The sequence below is a fragment of the Cygnus olor genome, chromosome Z (genome assembly GCF_009769625.2).
Source record: "Cygnus olor isolate bCygOlo1 chromosome Z, bCygOlo1.pri.v2, whole genome shotgun sequence".
Classification (NCBI taxonomy): Eukaryota; Metazoa; Chordata; class Aves; order Anseriformes; family Anatidae; genus Cygnus; species Cygnus olor.
Genome location: NC_049198.1, coordinates 79738135 through 79756447, shown reverse-complemented (window position 1 = coordinate 79756447; position 18313 = coordinate 79738135). Strand labels below are relative to the sequence as shown.

Sequence of the window (18313 nt, the reverse complement as noted above, 5' to 3'; positions counted from 1 at the left end):
ACGTGGTTTGTGTAATACATATCAATAGAAATGGAGGTTTACGAAGTTATTAGCTTTTTTAACATTTTGATCTCAGATTATTATTTATTAGTTGCAATTAAGCATATGGTCTTATTGAGTGAGCAATTTTACACAATACTTAGGCCCTTAGGATTTTTATTTGTAAAAGTAGTGGTTCTTCAAATATTACTTATTGATCATTTTATTACTTTCTTTTTACACAGAACCACTGAAAAAACGGTTAATTGAACGTTATGCATGGTCTCTGAAAATCAAAGAAGATTTCAGTTACAGAGAGAACATACTGAAGGTATGCATATATGTAAATTGTACATTTATATCTTCTGAAATTGACTTGCTATAAACTATGAATGCTTAAAAAGCTTTAACTGTATAATGAGATGAGACCTATTCAAAGGAAAGTGCTTATGGGTTCTAATCAAGAATATATATGAATTTTTATTGATTGAAGAAAACATAAGAGATGCTACATTTATGTTTAAGTTTTTTAAAAGTTCTAGGCAAGCTTTGTTCATATCAGCAATTTTATAAATTCTTCTCTCTTTACGCCAGATAAAAAAAATGACTAGATGTTCTTTAAGAATTATGTAGGTATGAATTTCAGCTGCATGCTAGTGTAATTTTGGAAGAAATCTGAATAAAGTATCTCTTTCTTTGTAGTTAGGAATATATGGCTATTTTAGAAGTTGAGACCATTGTTTTTGAAAATATTATTTTTTAGCATTTCCTTAGGTGCACCAGTCCAAAATATTTATTTTATTTGGAGCAGAACGCAGTCTGTTCCATAATATACAGAAAAATCTAATAACCTCTCTTGACCCTATGAAAAGGGTTAAGAAAGGTGACCCTAGTTATCTGAACACAAGTTATCTGAATCTCTTTCCTCTGTGAAATAAATCTATTTATCTTTGCTCTTTTTGAATGCATTGTCATTAATGCATATCATCACAAAATTATAACTTAAATAAGAATGTGTAATCATTCCAAGATGTCATTTTGGGAGCTATATTGTCTAGTAGTACAGATGAAGAATTGGATTATTGGTGGTACAAATAGTAGGCTATACAGTGTTTCTGAGTCTTACCATGCCATTTGACTGGGAGCATGTGAGTTATGTCAGGTTATGCAGATACAAGGGGTGGTGAGGAATACAGCAGACTTGATTCTTTTCATATTATCAACTTATCCCTGGAGCACACTGGTATGATAAAAAATGGAAGAAAACAAAAGACTCTAGTCTGGTTTGGTATTAAAAATGAAATAATTCATTCAATGCCATTCTGTGACATATACTTTAAAAACAAGAGATTTTTGATTCTCTTGTTTGGAAAAAACTTACCGTTTCTGAATAGTGTTCAGCTCCAAAGATTAGAATGAGTCAGGATATTGTAATGTCATTTATTACCAGCTCATCTAAGAAAAAAATGTTGTTTCAGTAAATGCTCTTTCCCTTTCCTATCCCTGAACTCTTTCTTTGTTACTCAGAATTCATGCAATTAAATACTTTTGTCACTGGATGCTTTGTTTGTCGTTGTAACATCCACCACGCTTTTTTTTTTTTGGTGTTGCACAAGTGAAGAAAATCTTCAGCTGGGACCACCTGTTCTTGGCTGGCTCAGAACAAACATAATTTGTCTTGCAGATTAATGGAATAGAGTTGATACTCCAAGGTTCGCTGTTGAACTCATATAAAAATAGATTTGGTTACAACTTATACTTTAGAAGGATATTCTGGTAGAGTTGTCACTACACTCAGTTTTAGGCAGTCAAATTACAAAAATTATAGATAGAACCATAATAATTTGATTGTTTTCAACTTGAACCTTCTATCCTTCTACGGCTTTTGTTTAAATTTATTTACAAAAGTATTAAAATGCTATAAAAGTTAAGAAGAAATTTGCTGGAATGTTAATGTGACCCTAGAAAAAATGTTACTCATTTTTGACTTAGTCTGTGTATTGCCCGTCTTTTTCTCTCTAGAAACTTTAAATATAATGTTCCTTTAAGAAAAAAAAATAAAAATAAAAACAGCTTTTTAGTTTTTAGTCTGTTATTGTTCTGAAGGAAAAGATTTATTTCATGTGATAGGTAAGTAGTGCACATTGTTTACACTGTAGTTCCACTTCTCCGCTGGATACACAACTCATTTGAGTCATGTAATTATGTAAGAAATAACACAGTGCATGGTGTTCCCTTGTAAGATATTTATGAACACTTGCCCTCTTAATCATGAAACCAAAGGCTAAGTGCTTTCTGCACTAGAGAATTTCATGTAATGTCCTTACAGTATTTGTTTAAGATGATAGGAAGGAGGAACCCCTTTCTGCATCACAAAGGAGCCAGTTGTCTTTCCTTTTTGCATAATAATATATGGTCTAGTCTGGTTCCAAAGGAAGATTTATTTTCCACTGTGTGAATGCATTTTGTTATGATTCCCAACACAGTTGTCTACATCAGGTTTTTAAATGAAATTATTGATACAACATCTTTACAGAAGAGATGGTAGAACCTATTAGGGTTCTCTGTTAATCATCTTGAATCATACCCACATGGCATTACCTTAGCATATACTGACTAACACTACAGAGGCAGTTGAACTTCGCCACAAAGTACAAGATATTTCTTTCATGAGCTACCAGGTTGAAGACTCTTAGTTGCCCTATGATCAGGAACTTCAGGCTACAGTGTAGGAGCATCACTTACAAAATCCTTGAGAAGAAGGAAGCTCGTTTCATTATAACTACTTATTTATTTTCCTTTCTTCTCCAGTGGCAATGCAAAGGCATTATGGATAAATGTTCTTTAAAAATGCCACTTTCTTCTGCACTTTTGTTGCTTTTGTAGCATCACAGCTGTGACTTGCACTTTCTCTATAGAAATAAAGATGCAACAGCTGATAACTTTAATTTATCAAGTGAGACAGAACTCGTTAGAAGATATGATAGAAAGGATGCTCTGGGAAGATAAAGGTTTCCTCTGATCAAGCAGTTGACAAAAAAAAATCAGTTCTATATGGCTTCTAAATTACATAAGAATTTCCTTTCTTTAAAAATAAAAATAAAAATCTGGCTTCCTTCTTAGTTATAGAACTGCAAGTCAGTAAGGAATAAGGTTTATTTTTGTACGATAATTTTGATTACGATTAACTAGGTCAATATACCAGTCAATATTTGTACGTTAATATACTGTTCTACAGATGTCTTTCTTACCTCTTACTGCCAGTGTGCGATAGTGCATACATCCTAAATGATAAATAATTTTGTACTTTAGTGCAGAAAGCTAGCTAATAATCAGTTATGAGTTCTGGTCTGAATTCAAAGTGGCAGTTAACCAGAAGTAAAGACATATTCAAGACTAAACACTTCATTTAAAAAGACTAATTTATTTTTTTTCCTCCTTTAAGATGCTTCGATAGCAATCTTGTGACGTTTTCTGTGATAAAAGATAATGCAGGTCCAATCTGATACAGACCTAACATGGTAGATTCACTCTACTGCCGAGTAACAAAATTGTGCTTTTGCTAGCCGTCCTAAAGGAGCAAAGTGCAATAAGTTTTTAAAACTCTTATTCTTCACTGGGAAGGAAAGCAAAATAAGAAGGCAAAGAGGAAGATGTCCTACCATGAACATGAGTGATCACAGACACCCAGTTGTCAGCTCAAACTACTAACGCTAAAACTCTCCTGTGTTAGTAGAAAGCATAACTGCCTTGCTGTGAAACTTGAGACAGCATCTAGGCATATACCTCTGCATTTCTTAAACTGATTTTATGAATTTGTCAAAGATGGTCTTTTACTGCCTTGGTATATTCCAATTAGTTACCAACTAATGTTTTAAAGCACCTTTCTTAGTCTTAAATTAGGCTTGCATATGAGAAAAGCAATTTGAGGTATTAAAACAAATATCTAACATGAGGCTTTTGATGGGAAGCATCTTGGTTATTGTATTTTTTGTTTTTTATAGCTGATAACACTTCAAAACCTGATTGCAACTTTAAATGAGTCAAAATACTAAGAAGCAATAGACTTCCACATGATTAGGGAGACTGCTGTGTCTATGTGAAGAAAATATATTAAAATGTATTATGCTTTGATTAATCCACATAAACTTCAAGTACAATCCTAATTATACAATACTGTGCCTCATCTGAAAAATCAATTACTTTTAAACTGATATATGTGAAGCAGTGAGTAATGTTATCAACCTCAACTTTGAAGACAAGCCAACAGAGAGGAAAATGATTACAGATCACATCCTTTTGCAGAAGCTTATTTGCCTTGAACATATTTCCTGTTGTCAAATGCTAACCTTTCTTAGACTGTCACTGATGTAGTTGAATATAAAGTTGTTTTCCTTGAAAGTCTGGTTTATATTACATTCTAACAGCAACCATTTGGTCAATTGCAGAAAAGTAAAATGATCTTGAAAGAGATCCTATGAGATCTACTGAATTAAAATATTGTCTATAATTTTTTTAATGCAGTTTATTGTTAGTTTATGGCATGCAATTGTCACCTTTTGCATGAAGTTTTTTCTTTTATTTGAAAGTGCTGGCTTCTTTAAACACAATTACAGTTGTTGGTTTGCTAATCCTGTGAGTCAATCGACGCTAAACAAGAAGCTCATATGAAACCCTTGGCAGCTTCAGTGAAAATTAAAAAGCATGCTTTACTGTAGAAATTGTCAAGAGTGGAAATAATATTTGTCCAGTCGGACAGCTTGCTTTTGTAGTCGCTAAATGAAAGTTGAGATTCTGTCTCTTCCTTGAAAGCTTCTATGTCAAGAAGGCAATTTGGACTGTTTGTGGCTTGACAGGGATTATTAAAATCAGATGAAGTGAAGGGAAGGAAGTGTGCGAAAGCAAAATTGACAGTGACACTCTCTATTATTTGCAGCTTGGATCATGATGACTATGTTGATACGATAGATTCTAAATGTTAGGTTCACTGTTGGGATATGTTAAGCAGCAAATACAGTTAAATGCAGTTATAGATGATTTTTCTGACTTTAACACAAAGCCATTCAGCACTTGTTTTCTTTGGGGAATTTTGGGGCGGGGAGGGGTGGGGAATGTGTAGAGCACGTAGCAGAAAAAGAGACTAGAGGGGCAAATGGAAAGAAAAAGGGGGTGGTACCAGAGAGAATTTAATTTTTTCCTTTGTGATTTGATTTAGGCAACAACACACTATCCTTCCTTTGAGTTCATACAGCTTGCTGATATACTTGAGAGGGAATAAAACTGAGGACTAAGAATTGATAGAACACGTCATAAGATTTATTTTCTGGTCCCTGGAATTTTGGTAGGAATTTTCTTAGCATTTGTAGTTTTGCATAAAGCAAGCTCAAGTCTTAAAGACTGCTGTTTCATATCAATTTTTCATGACTTGCATCATGCATGTTGTTTTAAATAGTGATCTTTTCTGCCACTTCAAGATAAATAATTTAAAAACTTAAATTATTGCAATATTCATATAGCTGAATTTTTAATTGCTGAAGATACATTAGCTGCACACTGTATGCATCTTTTAGTGTCTAGTGAACATACAATGTATTATTTAATTTTAATCCTTTGTTTTATCTCTAGGTTATATTGGTAAACTTTTAATTTTTGAGCAGGCAGGTCAGTGCAAAAATAAAACATCTGATTACTCAAGTTTCAAGGTTGCTCTCATTTCTATGTGGTTTACTTTCTGTTTTCCAGTGTGAGAACTTTGTGAAAAATTCAGTTTTGGGCCAGTATTCAGTGTAGAGTCTTACCGATTTCATAGGAAATTAGAGAACTGAAAGGAAAACAGGTGACACATAAAAGCCTTTACTGTTATTTAACACAGCCATAGCTTCATATCTTTCAAACAACTTTGTGGCTAAAAATGCAATGTTTGAACAGTTAAACCATGCCAGTACAAGGCCCGTCTCTCATCTTCACCTATCTTCACAGTGTAGTGAAGCATATTAGCATTCGGAGTGATTCATCTCCCAGAACAAAAGGGGTTAGAGAGCAGAGTGACTGAGGGAAAGGAGGTTACAGAGATTTGTTTGCAGACTTTCAAAATAAAGACTGCCATGAGATCAGAGGGTGCTGTGGAACACTAAGTGGGGACACTGGTAAAGGAGGTGCTCCTATAAAGGAGCACACGGAACTTGTAACTGAGAGAAGAGTGAAAAACCCTGGTGTAGGCTAGAGGAGAGAATGTGAGTCACAAACAACCACCCTGACACCCACCCTGAAACAGAGGAAGATTGAAAATGTGTGCATAGGGCAATCTTGGAGGGAGGTAGAAGGTATAGCAGTGAGTAACTCCTGTGCAAGACACGAAATGTGTGGTTCTGCAGTTGCAGAAGCCTGTACTTGAACTATCAAAAAGTTAGGTTAGCATTACAGTTTTCTTTTTTGATGGGCATACTACCTACCCGCCTTAGATACACCCTCATTTCTGATTGATACTAGGCATAGCAAAAGACAGTCCTTCAGCTGAAGATCTCAAAACCTGAACAGGACAAAGGAAAGGGAGAGGAGGAAAAGACTGTTCCTGTTTTAATCAAATCTAAAGAATAGGAATACATAATTAACCCAACTCCTGTGCTATATATGAAGTATGTAGCTGAACTAGGAATTGAACTACGCTCACTAGAGAATAACACTTGCAACTGAATATTTGTGTGCATATATTCATGATTTAGGGAACTAGAGATTTCTGTGTTGGTAGTATAGAAGGCCAATGAATCAGGCAAGTTTCACGCTTTACTATTTTGACATTGATAAACAATACATGTAGTTCTTAATTGTTATCAATCATTATCACACAAGATTAAAACAGTCCGTAAGAGGTTTATCCTAAATTGACTGTCAGTTTACAATATCACAGAACTGATACAGCATAGCTACCATTGATGGCTTAAACAAATTACAGAATACCTAATTAGAAGAACAATCAAAATCCAGGCTCCAGGTTTTGTGGAAGTACTACTCTACGTTAGTTAGAACTGGGGGGAAAGCTGCCCTTCCTAAATGTGCAGCTTTAGCATGTTACTCAGCCAAATGCTCATAGTTTGGAATGTGTCATGATTCTGTTGGACACCATCTCTGTCTCCTGTTCTCTCGTATTCCTCAGAGGGGCAGTTAATTGGATCAAGCTACATTTTCTAATGTCTGTCTGTGGAATTATTTTGACGGCCCATGAGTGAGAAATAACAAACTCACAACTTAGCATTTCAGTAATTACGGTGCTTCAACTACAAAAGGTGAGATACTTGTTCAGAGATTGAGAACATAGTAGACAAGAGCAGATGCTGCTGGCATAAAGTGCCTTAATTTGTTTGCTTGGTTCCAGAGTGAATTTCAGATCCATCACAGAATCCCAGAATAGTTTGGGTTGGAAGGGACCTTACAGTGCACCCAGTTCCAACCCCTGCCATGGGGGGACACCTCCCACCAGACCAGGTTGGACAAGGCCCCCTGCAGCCTGGCCTTCAACACCTCCAGGGATGGGGCAGCCACAGCTTCTCTGGGCTGCCTGTTCCAGTGCCTCACTACCCTCAGAGCAGGGAAGTTCTTCCCAATATCTAATCTAAATCTCCCCTCTCTCAGTTTAAAGCTCTTACCCCTTGTCCTATCCCTAAAACCCCTGACAAAGAGTCCCTCCCCAGCTTTCCCATAGACCCCTTTAGGTACTGGAAAGCCTCTATAAGGGCTTCCTGGAGCCTTCTCTTTTCCAGGCTGAACAACCCCAGTTCCCTCAGCCTCTACTCAATAGAATCAGAATGTTTTGAGTTGGAATGGACCTTTAAAGATCATCTACGAGATTCCTTGTTGCTTGTTCATGTTAGTCTATAATAGCTGTACTGAGTTTTATTCTTAATGTAAACAACACAAATGCACCTCACAATTTATGCAATGTGTTATTTTTAGTTCAAATGTAATACATGTGTTTATGTTTTGGCATAATTTAACATTTCATTTCCTGCTGAAGTGCGTAGTTCATTTGTCAGCTGAGACACCTTTCCATGTATAATCCATTTTTAGTGCAGGACTTTCAGTTGTGGGAAAGGAGTCTGTTTATTTTTTTTAAAAAAGGAAATCACAATGTAGTGCTAGTATTTGTGAAATAAAGGTCAGCAAAGACTTTGGTGAGCCTCTACACTGGCCATGCTGAGCAGAATCTAGCACACAGAGTGATTAGAAACACTTTTTCTTGATTTCTAAGGGCTACTCTTGGTTTCTGTCAGCATTTTGCATGATGGAGTGATTTGATACTCTGTGGTGGCTTTTGTTTCCAGAAACACCAGCACTAGAAACCAATGCTTTATTACTATTTCATATGACATATCATATATTTGAGTGAAGTAATGTGTTCAACTCCTGCCTCCTTGTGATACCAGCTGTTACAAGCTTGCTGAAGTAGAACTGGAAAAAAAGTAACATAAGCAGATAATTTTTTTTGAAAGTGAAGGCATTATATAAAATAAGCATTTTCGGTACTTTTAAAACTTGTTGGTAGGCTATCAGAAATAAAATAAATTTCCACATTTCATAAGTCAAGTAAATGAAATTGAGCAACAATTATGTGACAAACATCAGCATTTTGTGGTTTTCTCTCCTAAATATCATCGTACCATCATAATTATTTTTATACCAGGGATGATCTGCCACTTATTTGTGTAGCAGGGACTTCCATTTGTGTCATAAGGATGGTGAGAAAAGACGGAGACCTACAGATTGCTTTGAACTGAGATTTGAAACACAGAGAAACTCTAAAAATGAATTTTCTGAAAAATGATTCCTGTGTTGACTCATTAAGTTATATTCATCTGCAGTTCAAGGAACTGCTTGAGAATCAGTATAAATAACATCCAGATTATCTAATTGCATCTTATTGACACATTATGCGAGACAGAATGGCATATATTTTATGGTACCTGTTCTGTTAACCAGTATAAGAATACAAGCATAGTGACTAACCTTAATATTCGGAAGGGATCATGAGTAGAAGCCTGAAACTAGGGGTGGTGTAAGTTAAATCTGAGAAATAAATCTTTAAAAGTACTGTCAAAATAAACAGCATACTTTTAAAGTAAGACAACAATGAATATCTTGTATTAAGAAATACTGTTGATTCAAATGAGAGTAGAGTTTATTGTCAGTGAACGGACTTAACTTCCAGAGAGGGGAAGTCCTTTGGCCTTTAACGCAGACAAATCCTGAGTTTCTTTGTTTTCCTTGCTTACACCATTAGTGCAGGTTCTCATGACATTTAATGGCTTGTTTTGCGAAGGAGTTGAATATTTTCTCTACAAATACTTCCTGTTTGACAAATCTTTTATTTCATCTTGATTGCAGTTACAAAGTGAGCTTTATGCAAGCTTAACAAAAAGAATAGTACAATCTGTGCTTAATTCATATTTGGAGCTGGGAGGTTAAATAGACAAGGAGCTTGGGTTTCTAAATAAGGTAGGCATTAGTAGTTTGTTAAGAGCTGTCTTTTCTACTTCTGTGTATCTTTAGCTAAACTTTTCCATCCTTGTTCATGTCCTTGAGAGTATTCAGTTTTAGAAAGAGACTTACTACTGTATTTTCCAAAACTGAATAAGCCTACTGAGTAAGTGGTTTTTAAAAGCTTTCAAACTGGTCTGTGGTCCAGGAAGGCATGAAATGGAATGTGGAATCACAACTGTCTTTGTTCTTTAAATAGTGGATTCTGTTATATCTGACTGAATAAAAGAATACATGATTTTTTTTTGAAAAATCTTGAGATTCAGAAGTGATCTCTGGGTCATACAGCAGCTATTCCAAATTATGAATGCTAGCTTGATGTTTGGGAGGTAACAAATAGCCTTTTCAAACCACTTACCAACATCTTTTTTGACCACCTCCTCTTTTGTAGGTACTATCTAATATAGAATAGTTGTATTCCTTCTGCATTTGTTGTGCTGCTTAGCAAAGTCTGGTGACTTACTTTTACTGTATATGTGTTCTCAAACAGAAGTAGACTTTTCTCTTCAGAAATGTGAATCAAAATAAGAAAGAAGTTTGCTCACTTAAGCTTGGAAATACTTAAAACTTTTTTTTTTTTTTTAATTACACAACGAAGTCTGTAAAAAAGCACAGTAGTTTCTTGAACAGAATTTACTGGTTTGTTAAAAACTCCCCCAACACAGTATTTTCTTCTAGTCAGCTGTTTGATCTGATTAGAACACAAACATAACACAGATTATCTTTATGAAATCATCCAAAAAAGCTATCTGTGCTGCAAAATTTGTTTTCAGATCTTTAAACACTTCAAGAAATGCTTTGTAGTGTGTACTTGTAAGAAAGTATTTGTGAACTATTTGTTTGCTTTGTTTAATAACCTTTATAAAAACTATGTAAAAGTTCTTTTGCTTTATTCTTATATCTTCCCTAGTATTGTACACCTGTTTCACAATGAATGCACTTTGAGCATTCAGAAGTCCAGCACAGAAAAATCTGACAGCAATTTCTTATGATGATAATTCCCATACTTTTTATGTTTCATGCCGTGGCAACCATAGATTGTTGTCCTACTTATCTGTACTTGGCTAATGCACAAGTCTAAGCAATAGTGTTTTGTGGTACATAAGAATAAAATGCTATGCATGAAAACTGAGCTTTTGGGGATTGGCCTGCCTGTTTAGCTTGCTATATTCAGTGGAGTTGCAGCTGGATGTGAGGAACACAGCCAGTGACAAACATGGTATAATTTAAAAGACTCCATAACCCTTGGGAATGCCAGCATCTAGTATATATGGATAGCTCTGTTAGTGTGGCAACATCTCCAGTGCAGACGCATTCTGCAGAGGAGTGGGGGGATCAAGTCCGCTCGAGGCACCTGAGGGAGCTGCCAGGCCCTGGCAGCCCTTGCGAGGGAGGCTGACAAGGCGTGCACAGAGCCAGCAGCGGCAGCGGCATGCCATTTACATCGGGCGTTGCCACCATTTTGCAGCCACTCGCTGAGGCAGCCACCCCCTGATGGTAAAAAAGCAGGCCCTTGGAGCGCTGCCACCCAGGAGCACCACGACCAGGACAGGCTTGCAGTTAGCACAGGCAGGTTGCGCAGGGAGGATCCTCTCCTCCCTTTCCCACCTCCCTTTCTCTTCCTTTCCTCTCCTTTGGGAACTCTGCCTCTTATAATTTACCATGGTGGGCACTTGAGGCAGCGGCCTGGCCGAGGCAGCAACCGAAACGGAGGGGACACGGCCTCTCTGGGCTCATGTGGGCACCCAGGTGGATCCCCTGAGGGGTGAAGTTGCAGTCCAGACTGGTGACTGTGGGGAGCTCCAGAATCTGGAGGCCCCCCAGGGCCCTGAGGGAAGAGAGGGCTGTCATAGGTGCAGGTGTGCCCTGCTCAAGGAACTGCTTGAGCAGATGGCTGGGCTGCAGTGAGAAATCAGCAGCCTGAGGGGCTCCTGGGAGTCTCTGAGGGAGACAGATAGGTGTGAACCTGCCCCTACTGAAGCCCACCAGCCCCTTCCTAAGTCCCTGCAAAGGGTAGTAGCTGATCCAGCTGCTTACCTGCAGGACAGAGAACTTGACAGCCCATGAGAGGAAAGGGGCTGGACCCTTGTCTCTGCTCGAAGCAGAAGGAGGTGTCTGCCCCCAACACCCATGGTGCCACCAACCCCCACGGTGTCCCTGGGTAATTGATTTGAGGCTGTTGGGCAGGAAAGGGGTGAGGGTCTGGAGAGTAGTCGGAACCCAGGCCTTGAGAAGCACATCGAGGTTGAGGGCAGTAGCAAGCATAGGGAACGGGGCGGCCAGCTGGGGCACTGCATCCAAACCAGTGCCACAAAAGAAGGGCGTAGAGTCTTAGTAACTGGGGACTCCTTGCTGGGAGGCACCGAGGCTTCCACTTGCCATCCAGATAACTTCTCCAGAGAGGTGTGCTGTCTTCCTGAAGCATGTGTCAGAGACGTTAGGAAGGCTCTGCAGCAGCTCATTAAACTGGAAGGCTACTATCCTCTTATCGTCATTCAGGCTGGGTGCCAGGATGCTGCGATGAGGAAAGTGAGTAACATTAAAAAGGGCTTTGCATCCCTGGGAAGGATGTTGAAGGGATTGGGGGTGCAGGTAGTGTTCTCCTCTGTCTTCCTGATGGGTAACCGGGACCCAGAAAGAAAGAGGAGAACCGCGCAGGTAAATGACTGGCTGAGGGGGTGGTGTCTAGACCAAGGCTTTGGGTATTTTGATCTTGGGCAGGCCTTTGAGAAGCTGGGTATGTGGGCTTCTGATGGACTCCGACTCAGCAAGTGGGGCACAAGTCTGTTGGGGAGCAAGCTCTTTGGACTGATTACTGGGGCTTTAAACTAGGTTCAACAGGGGAAGAGAGGGGAATTAGATGTGAAAGAGAAGGGCTGGGGGATGTTTTCGCTGCTGTCACTGTTGAAGATAGGGAGAAACCTCTGAGTTGTCCCATAGGATCTTCTGAGGGCTCCTCAGAGAAGGTAATGTTGCCGATTCCCCTGTCCGGAATCTTCTTGCGTCCCTCTAGGGGTAACTGCTCCTGCTGCTTCCCTAAAGTGCCTGTATACCAATGTGCATAGCATGGGAAATAAACAGGATGAGCTGGAGATCTGTGTACGGTCACAGGGCCACAATCTCATTGCAATCACAGAGATGTGGTAGGACAGCTCACATGACTGGAAGGCTGTCATGGAGAGGTATGTCCTCTTTAGGAAAGACAGGCTGGGGAAGCGAGGGGGAGGAGTTGTCCTTTATGTGAGAGAGCAATTAGAATGTACCCAGCTCCACCTGGGGGAGGGTGAAGAACGAGTGGAGAGCTTGTGGGTGAGAATTAAGGGGTGGGCTGTTATGGGTGACACTGTTTTGGGGGTGTCCTACAGCTCACCTGATCAGGAGGAGGAAGTTGATGAGGCCTTCTACAAGCAGCTGGAAGTAGCCTTGCAATCCCGGATGCTGGTTCTCATGGGGGACTTTAATCATCCAGACATCTGTTGGGTAACCAACTCAGCCAGGCACGCACAGTCCAAACAGTTCCTACAATGCGTTGCAGATAATTTTCTGAGGCAGGTGGTGGAAGAGCTGACGAGGAAGGGGGTGCTTCTGGACCTTGTTCTTACCAACAGGGATGGACTTGTTAGGGATATGAAGGATGGGGGCAGCTTTGGATGCAGCAATCATGAGGTGGTGGAGTTCAAGACAGAACTTGGTAGAAGAAGTAAGGCAAAAAGTAGGATTGCTACCCTGGACTTTCGGAGAGCCAACTTTGACCTCTTTGGGACCTACTTGCGGGTATCTCATGGTCTAGTTTGCTATAAGGTATGGGTGCTTGTGAGAGCTGGGCAGCATTTAAACAGCACTTTTTCCATGCTCAGGATTGGTGCATCCCTAAGAGTAGGAAGTCAGGGAAGGGGGGCAGGAGACCTGCGTGGATAAGCAAGAACCTCATCGACAAGATCAAAAGGAAAAAGAATGTCTACGAAATGTAGAAAAAGGGCCTGTCCCCTTGGGAGGAGTATAGGAGTGTTGTCAAGGCTTGCAGGGATGAGATGAGGAGGGCTAAAGCCCACCTGGAGACGAAACTGGCAAAGGAGATAAAGGATAATAAGAAGGGTTTCTTTAAGTATGTAAGCAGTAAAAGGAAGGCTAGGGATAATGTGGGTCCCCTGCTGAACAAGGGGGGTGTCATAGTAACGGGGGATGCTGAGAAGGGGGACATACCGACTGCCTTCTTTGCTTTGGTCTTTGCTTCAAAGACTCCTCCCCGGGACTCCTGGACCATGGAGGGAGGAGAGAGAGTCTGGGAAATGGAGGGCTCCCCTCTGGTTGAGGAGGGAGTGGTTCGAGAGCATCTGAGTGGGATCAACACACACAAATCCATGGGTCCTGATGGGATGCATCCACATGTGCTGAGAGAGCTGGCGGAGGTGATCGCCGAACCACTCTCTTAACATCTTTGACAAGTCTTGGAGAACAGGAGAGGTGCCTGACGACTGGAGGATAGCCAGTGTCAATCCAGTCTTCAAAAAGGGCAAGAAGGAGGGTCTGGGAAACTACAGGCCAGTCAGTATTACCTCTGTCCCTGGAAAGGTGTTGGCTTGTTCTGGATGCCATCTGCAAGCAATAGGAAGAGAAGAAGGTCATGAGGGGTAGTCAGCACAGATTCACCAAGGGGAAATCATGCTCGACCAACCTCATAGCCTTCTATGATGGCATCACCAGCTGGGTACATGGGGGAAGAACAGTGGATGTCATCTACCTTGACTTCAGCAAGGCTTTTGATACTGCCTCCCACGACATCCTGCTAACCAAGCTGTGAAAGTGAGGGATAGATGTGTGGACAGTAAGGTGGGTTGGGAACTGGCTGACTGGCTGAGCTCAGAGGGTGGTGATCAGCAGCGCAGAGTCCGGCTGGAGACCTGTGACTAGCGGTGTTCCCCAGGGGCCGGTGCTGGGTCCGGTCGTGTTCAACATCTTCATTGACGACCTTGATGAGGGAATAGTGTCCACCCTCAGCAAGTATGCCGATGATACAAAGCTGGGAGGAGTGGCCCACATGCCAGAAGGCTGTGCTGCCATTCAGTGAGACCTGGACAGGCTGGAGGGCTGTGCAGTAAGAAACCAAATGAGGTTTGACAGGAGTAAGTGTAGAGTTCTGCTCCTGGGAAGGAACAACCGCATGTATCAGTACAGGCTGGGGGATGACCTGCTGGAGGGGAGCTCTGCGGAGAAGGACCTGGGGGTCCTGGTGGATGACAGGTTGACCGTGAGCCAGCAGTGTGTCATGGTGGCCAAGAAGGCCAATGGGATCCTGGCGTGCATAAAAAGGAGCGTGGCCAGCAGGTCAAGGGAGGTGATCCTGCCCCTTTACTCTGCCCTGGTCAGGCCTCACCTGGAGTACTGTGTCCAGTTCTGGGCTCCCCGGTACAAAAAAGACAGGGATCTCCTGGAAAGAGTCCAGCAGAGGGCCACAAAGATGACATGGGGCCTGGAGCATCTGCCCTATGAGGAAAGGCTGAGAGACCTGGGTCTGTTCAGCCTGGAGAAAAGAAGACTGAGGGAGGATCTTATTTATGTTTATAAATACCTGAAGTGTGGGAGACGGAGGGATTTGGCCAACCTCTTTTCAGTGGTTTGTGGGACAGGACAAGGGGTAATGGCCACAAGATGGAGCACAGGAAGTTCTGCACCAACACGTGAAAGAACTTCTTCCCGGTGAGGGTGACGGAGCACTGGGACAGGCTGCCCAGGGAGGTTGTGGGGTCTCCTTGGAAAACTTATTTTGAAAAATACGTCTAAGCTGAGGTATAAACAGTGTATTTAATAACCATCTTTTGAAGTCAAAATTAAAAAAATACTGGTCTGTTTTGGTAACAAACTATTCATGAGCTAAACTAACGAATAGTGCAATCTAACTCTTCTGTTATTCTTAAGAACTTATCTGCATGCCAAGTCATTTGGCAAGCTTTAGAAATGTAGCATGATTGTTTCATTTTCAGCACATGGAAAATGAGTAGCAACTTTTGTCATAGAACTACAAGTTTTGATTCTGATAATTTATCCAAGCTTGTGTGGGATTTTCTGTAAGGAAGAATGTGTTGTCCTTAATCAGATGACCCTTTCTATTTTTTTGTGTTATTTATTGTTTGTCATCCAGCATCAGTGATGACTAAGGTAGTCATTCTTGACTCAACACCATTTTTATTAAGCAAACCAGCTTTAATTTTTGATCATCTGATGAAAGTGGCAGAATTCTTGTGGGAGAGACTTGGGGGGCAATACTTTGCAAACAGCATTATTAAAGGCATTATCTCTTCCCTCTCATACTATATGTATTCGTATTTAGGCCATTGTGCACCTGGCAGTGTTTCATTTCTTCTCAGTTATCTGAAGCAGTGAAACTGTTCTCAACCACGTCATAGGCATGAGAGTTTCATGTTTTATGCAGTTTTGGTACTTTGTTTTCTCATTATTTTCAAGAGGAATCTGCACATATCTTCATATAGTTTTCTTGACTTTTGTTGTTATTTTTTCCTTTCTCTCCATCTGTTTCTGAATAACTTCTCATGGAACATGCAATCTGCAAAGTAACTTCTGAGACCTTGATCAGAAACACAGATGGAGAAGAAGGTGACATAATTTTTTCCTGGGCAACCATCTCAAGGTGGCCCTGCCTGAGCAGGGAAATTGGACCAGATGACATCCACAGGTCCTTTCCAACCTCAACCATTCTGTGATTCTATGATTCAATGGAGGACCACCTTTCTGACTAGTATATAGTGTGGCATACACTTAGGTTCTTATTGTGGGTGAGGTTTCAAAACTACCTGACAAAGATGAACCTCTGGATTTAATAATACTCTGTGTCCTGAAATCCCGCTTTGGGATTTTGCTCTGGCATGGTCCACATCCCTTCTGTCACCTGACCATTCTGAATCCACTAGCCGACATTTTCCAGAGGGGTTTGATGGCAGGAAATGTCTTTCATGATTGTTTCACAGTACTGTCTTGACTGTGCTGAGGTCTCCCCAGCTCCACTGGTCATCCATATTGCTTTGGAGTACAGCTTGTTAACACAGAACTTACAGCTCAGGTTACTCATGCATCCAAACAAGTCAAAGGACTGCAGATGGCCTCTCATTGTTTCCCTTGGTACTAAAAAGAGAGTGGTCAGTCAAGCTCTTCTGGGTGTGGCAGAGTTTAAATAGACATCGGTGCTGAAAACCATTTCTAACATACTTTGTGTAAATGGTGCCAGAGTGGCTCAGAATCTCCATCAGGTTGCATTTTCTGCTTCTGTTGGGGTATTTTCTTTTTAAAACTCCAGAAGTGATTCATCTGCCAAAAAAAAAAAAAAAAGCGTCCTATGCGCAATTCAGTTGTCCCAGGACAATGCATTTACTTTCCTGCAGTTGGACAGCAGCGAGCCTTTTAGACCTGTGTCCTCATTTTTTTTGGTAAGGTAGTTTCCAGGTGCTTTATCTAGATGTCCCTGCAGTCCCTGGCTAGTAGATGCTTTTACCGTAAGTACAAGCCACAACGTCTTCATTTCTTACTCACACCTCCATCCAGTTACTTTTTGCAAAAAGTGTCTGGAGACTTTCTTACTTCCCCTGCTTCCTAAAATCTCCACCTAGCACAAACCAAAACCACTGTTATCTACGCAGAATGTGTTAGCTGTAGTCACCGAATGCTAGAATCAGGATCCCACTGTGTATCATATTATGCTCCTTCTAGGAGGACTGATGCTTTTCATACATCTTTGTGAAGTAGCTACCTCATCCTTTTCTTGGCATTTAAGGACATAGGGTCATCACTTTTCACGTGTTCCAGCATCACAGTACAACTGCATCTTTACTGAGGAATGCTTAATACTGTAATGTTTTGCCTCTTATATTTGGTTACAAATTCTGAGTAAGTTCAGCAGAGTCATTTACAGTGATTTTCTTTTGTATTTGTTTAATTATGTTCCTGAAACTTAGAGGAACTTAATTTTCTCTGAGGCTTTTCTACACCTTTGCAAAACTTGTCTGAGATTGGTGAGAGGGTGAGCCTGGGACAATGGTGAGAGAGACAGATACACAGACATAATGGTTGCATAAGCTCAATTTTCTTTGGAAACTAGTCTGAAAAGCAGGAACACAAAAAAGGTTGAAGAAGAAGGATAGGATGAGAAAGCAATTAATGTATTAAATAGATAAGAGTTTAGTACATTAAAAAAAAAAAAAGGAGCAGGAAATAGCCTTTTTTTACCTGCATTCCACATATATGTGTGCTAAGAAAGAAAAAGCTATGGACAGTGAGGAGGAAGACGTTATAGGTCAGATATCATTGTTGTCATTTATGCTACAGTGAAAAGCCTTTTTCTGAAAGAAAAGTGAAACAGATGTCTTTATGATTATTTAGTCTGGCTTTGTCCACTGTCCTCTTATTGTTTGTACATAACAAAATATTGTCAGCCGAAGGTACTTTGTCTGTGTCTCTCCTGGGCTTCATTGTGAATTTGGTGACTTACTTGAAGTAAGAGCAGCATAGGTTTCTTATGAATTCAAAGATGGGAATTGCATCTTTAAGACAAATGTGATTTACTTTATTGGCTGCTCTGAAGGTCTGGATGAGAAAGTGACTAAGAAGCTTGGTGTTTCCATGGCATAATCCTAAATATTGAGCATGGGGAAAGCAAATAGATGCATTTCATTCAAAAATGACTTTATCTTGTAAGCTTGAAGATGCCTAACATTCTAGATCATGTATGTTGCAGTATACATACTCCGGTGTGTAAACGATAAAAGAAAGTAGAGTGTCATTACTTTATTTATCT

General features: G+C 40.3%; 1 protein-coding gene across 9 annotated transcripts in view; it reads left to right on the top strand.

The window, feature by feature from the left end:
* KIAA0825 (KIAA0825 ortholog) overlaps positions 1–18313 on the top strand; it is a 260619-nt gene that overhangs the window by 14600 nt on the left and 227706 nt on the right. For all 9 annotated transcript variants that reach the window (XM_040540323.1, XM_040540325.1, XM_040540322.1 and 6 more), the window contains one exon: positions 225–310. In XM_040540323.1, the coding sequence (XP_040396257.1) occupies positions 225–310 (86 nt within the window). The remainder of the gene's footprint in view (positions 1–224; positions 311–18313) is intronic.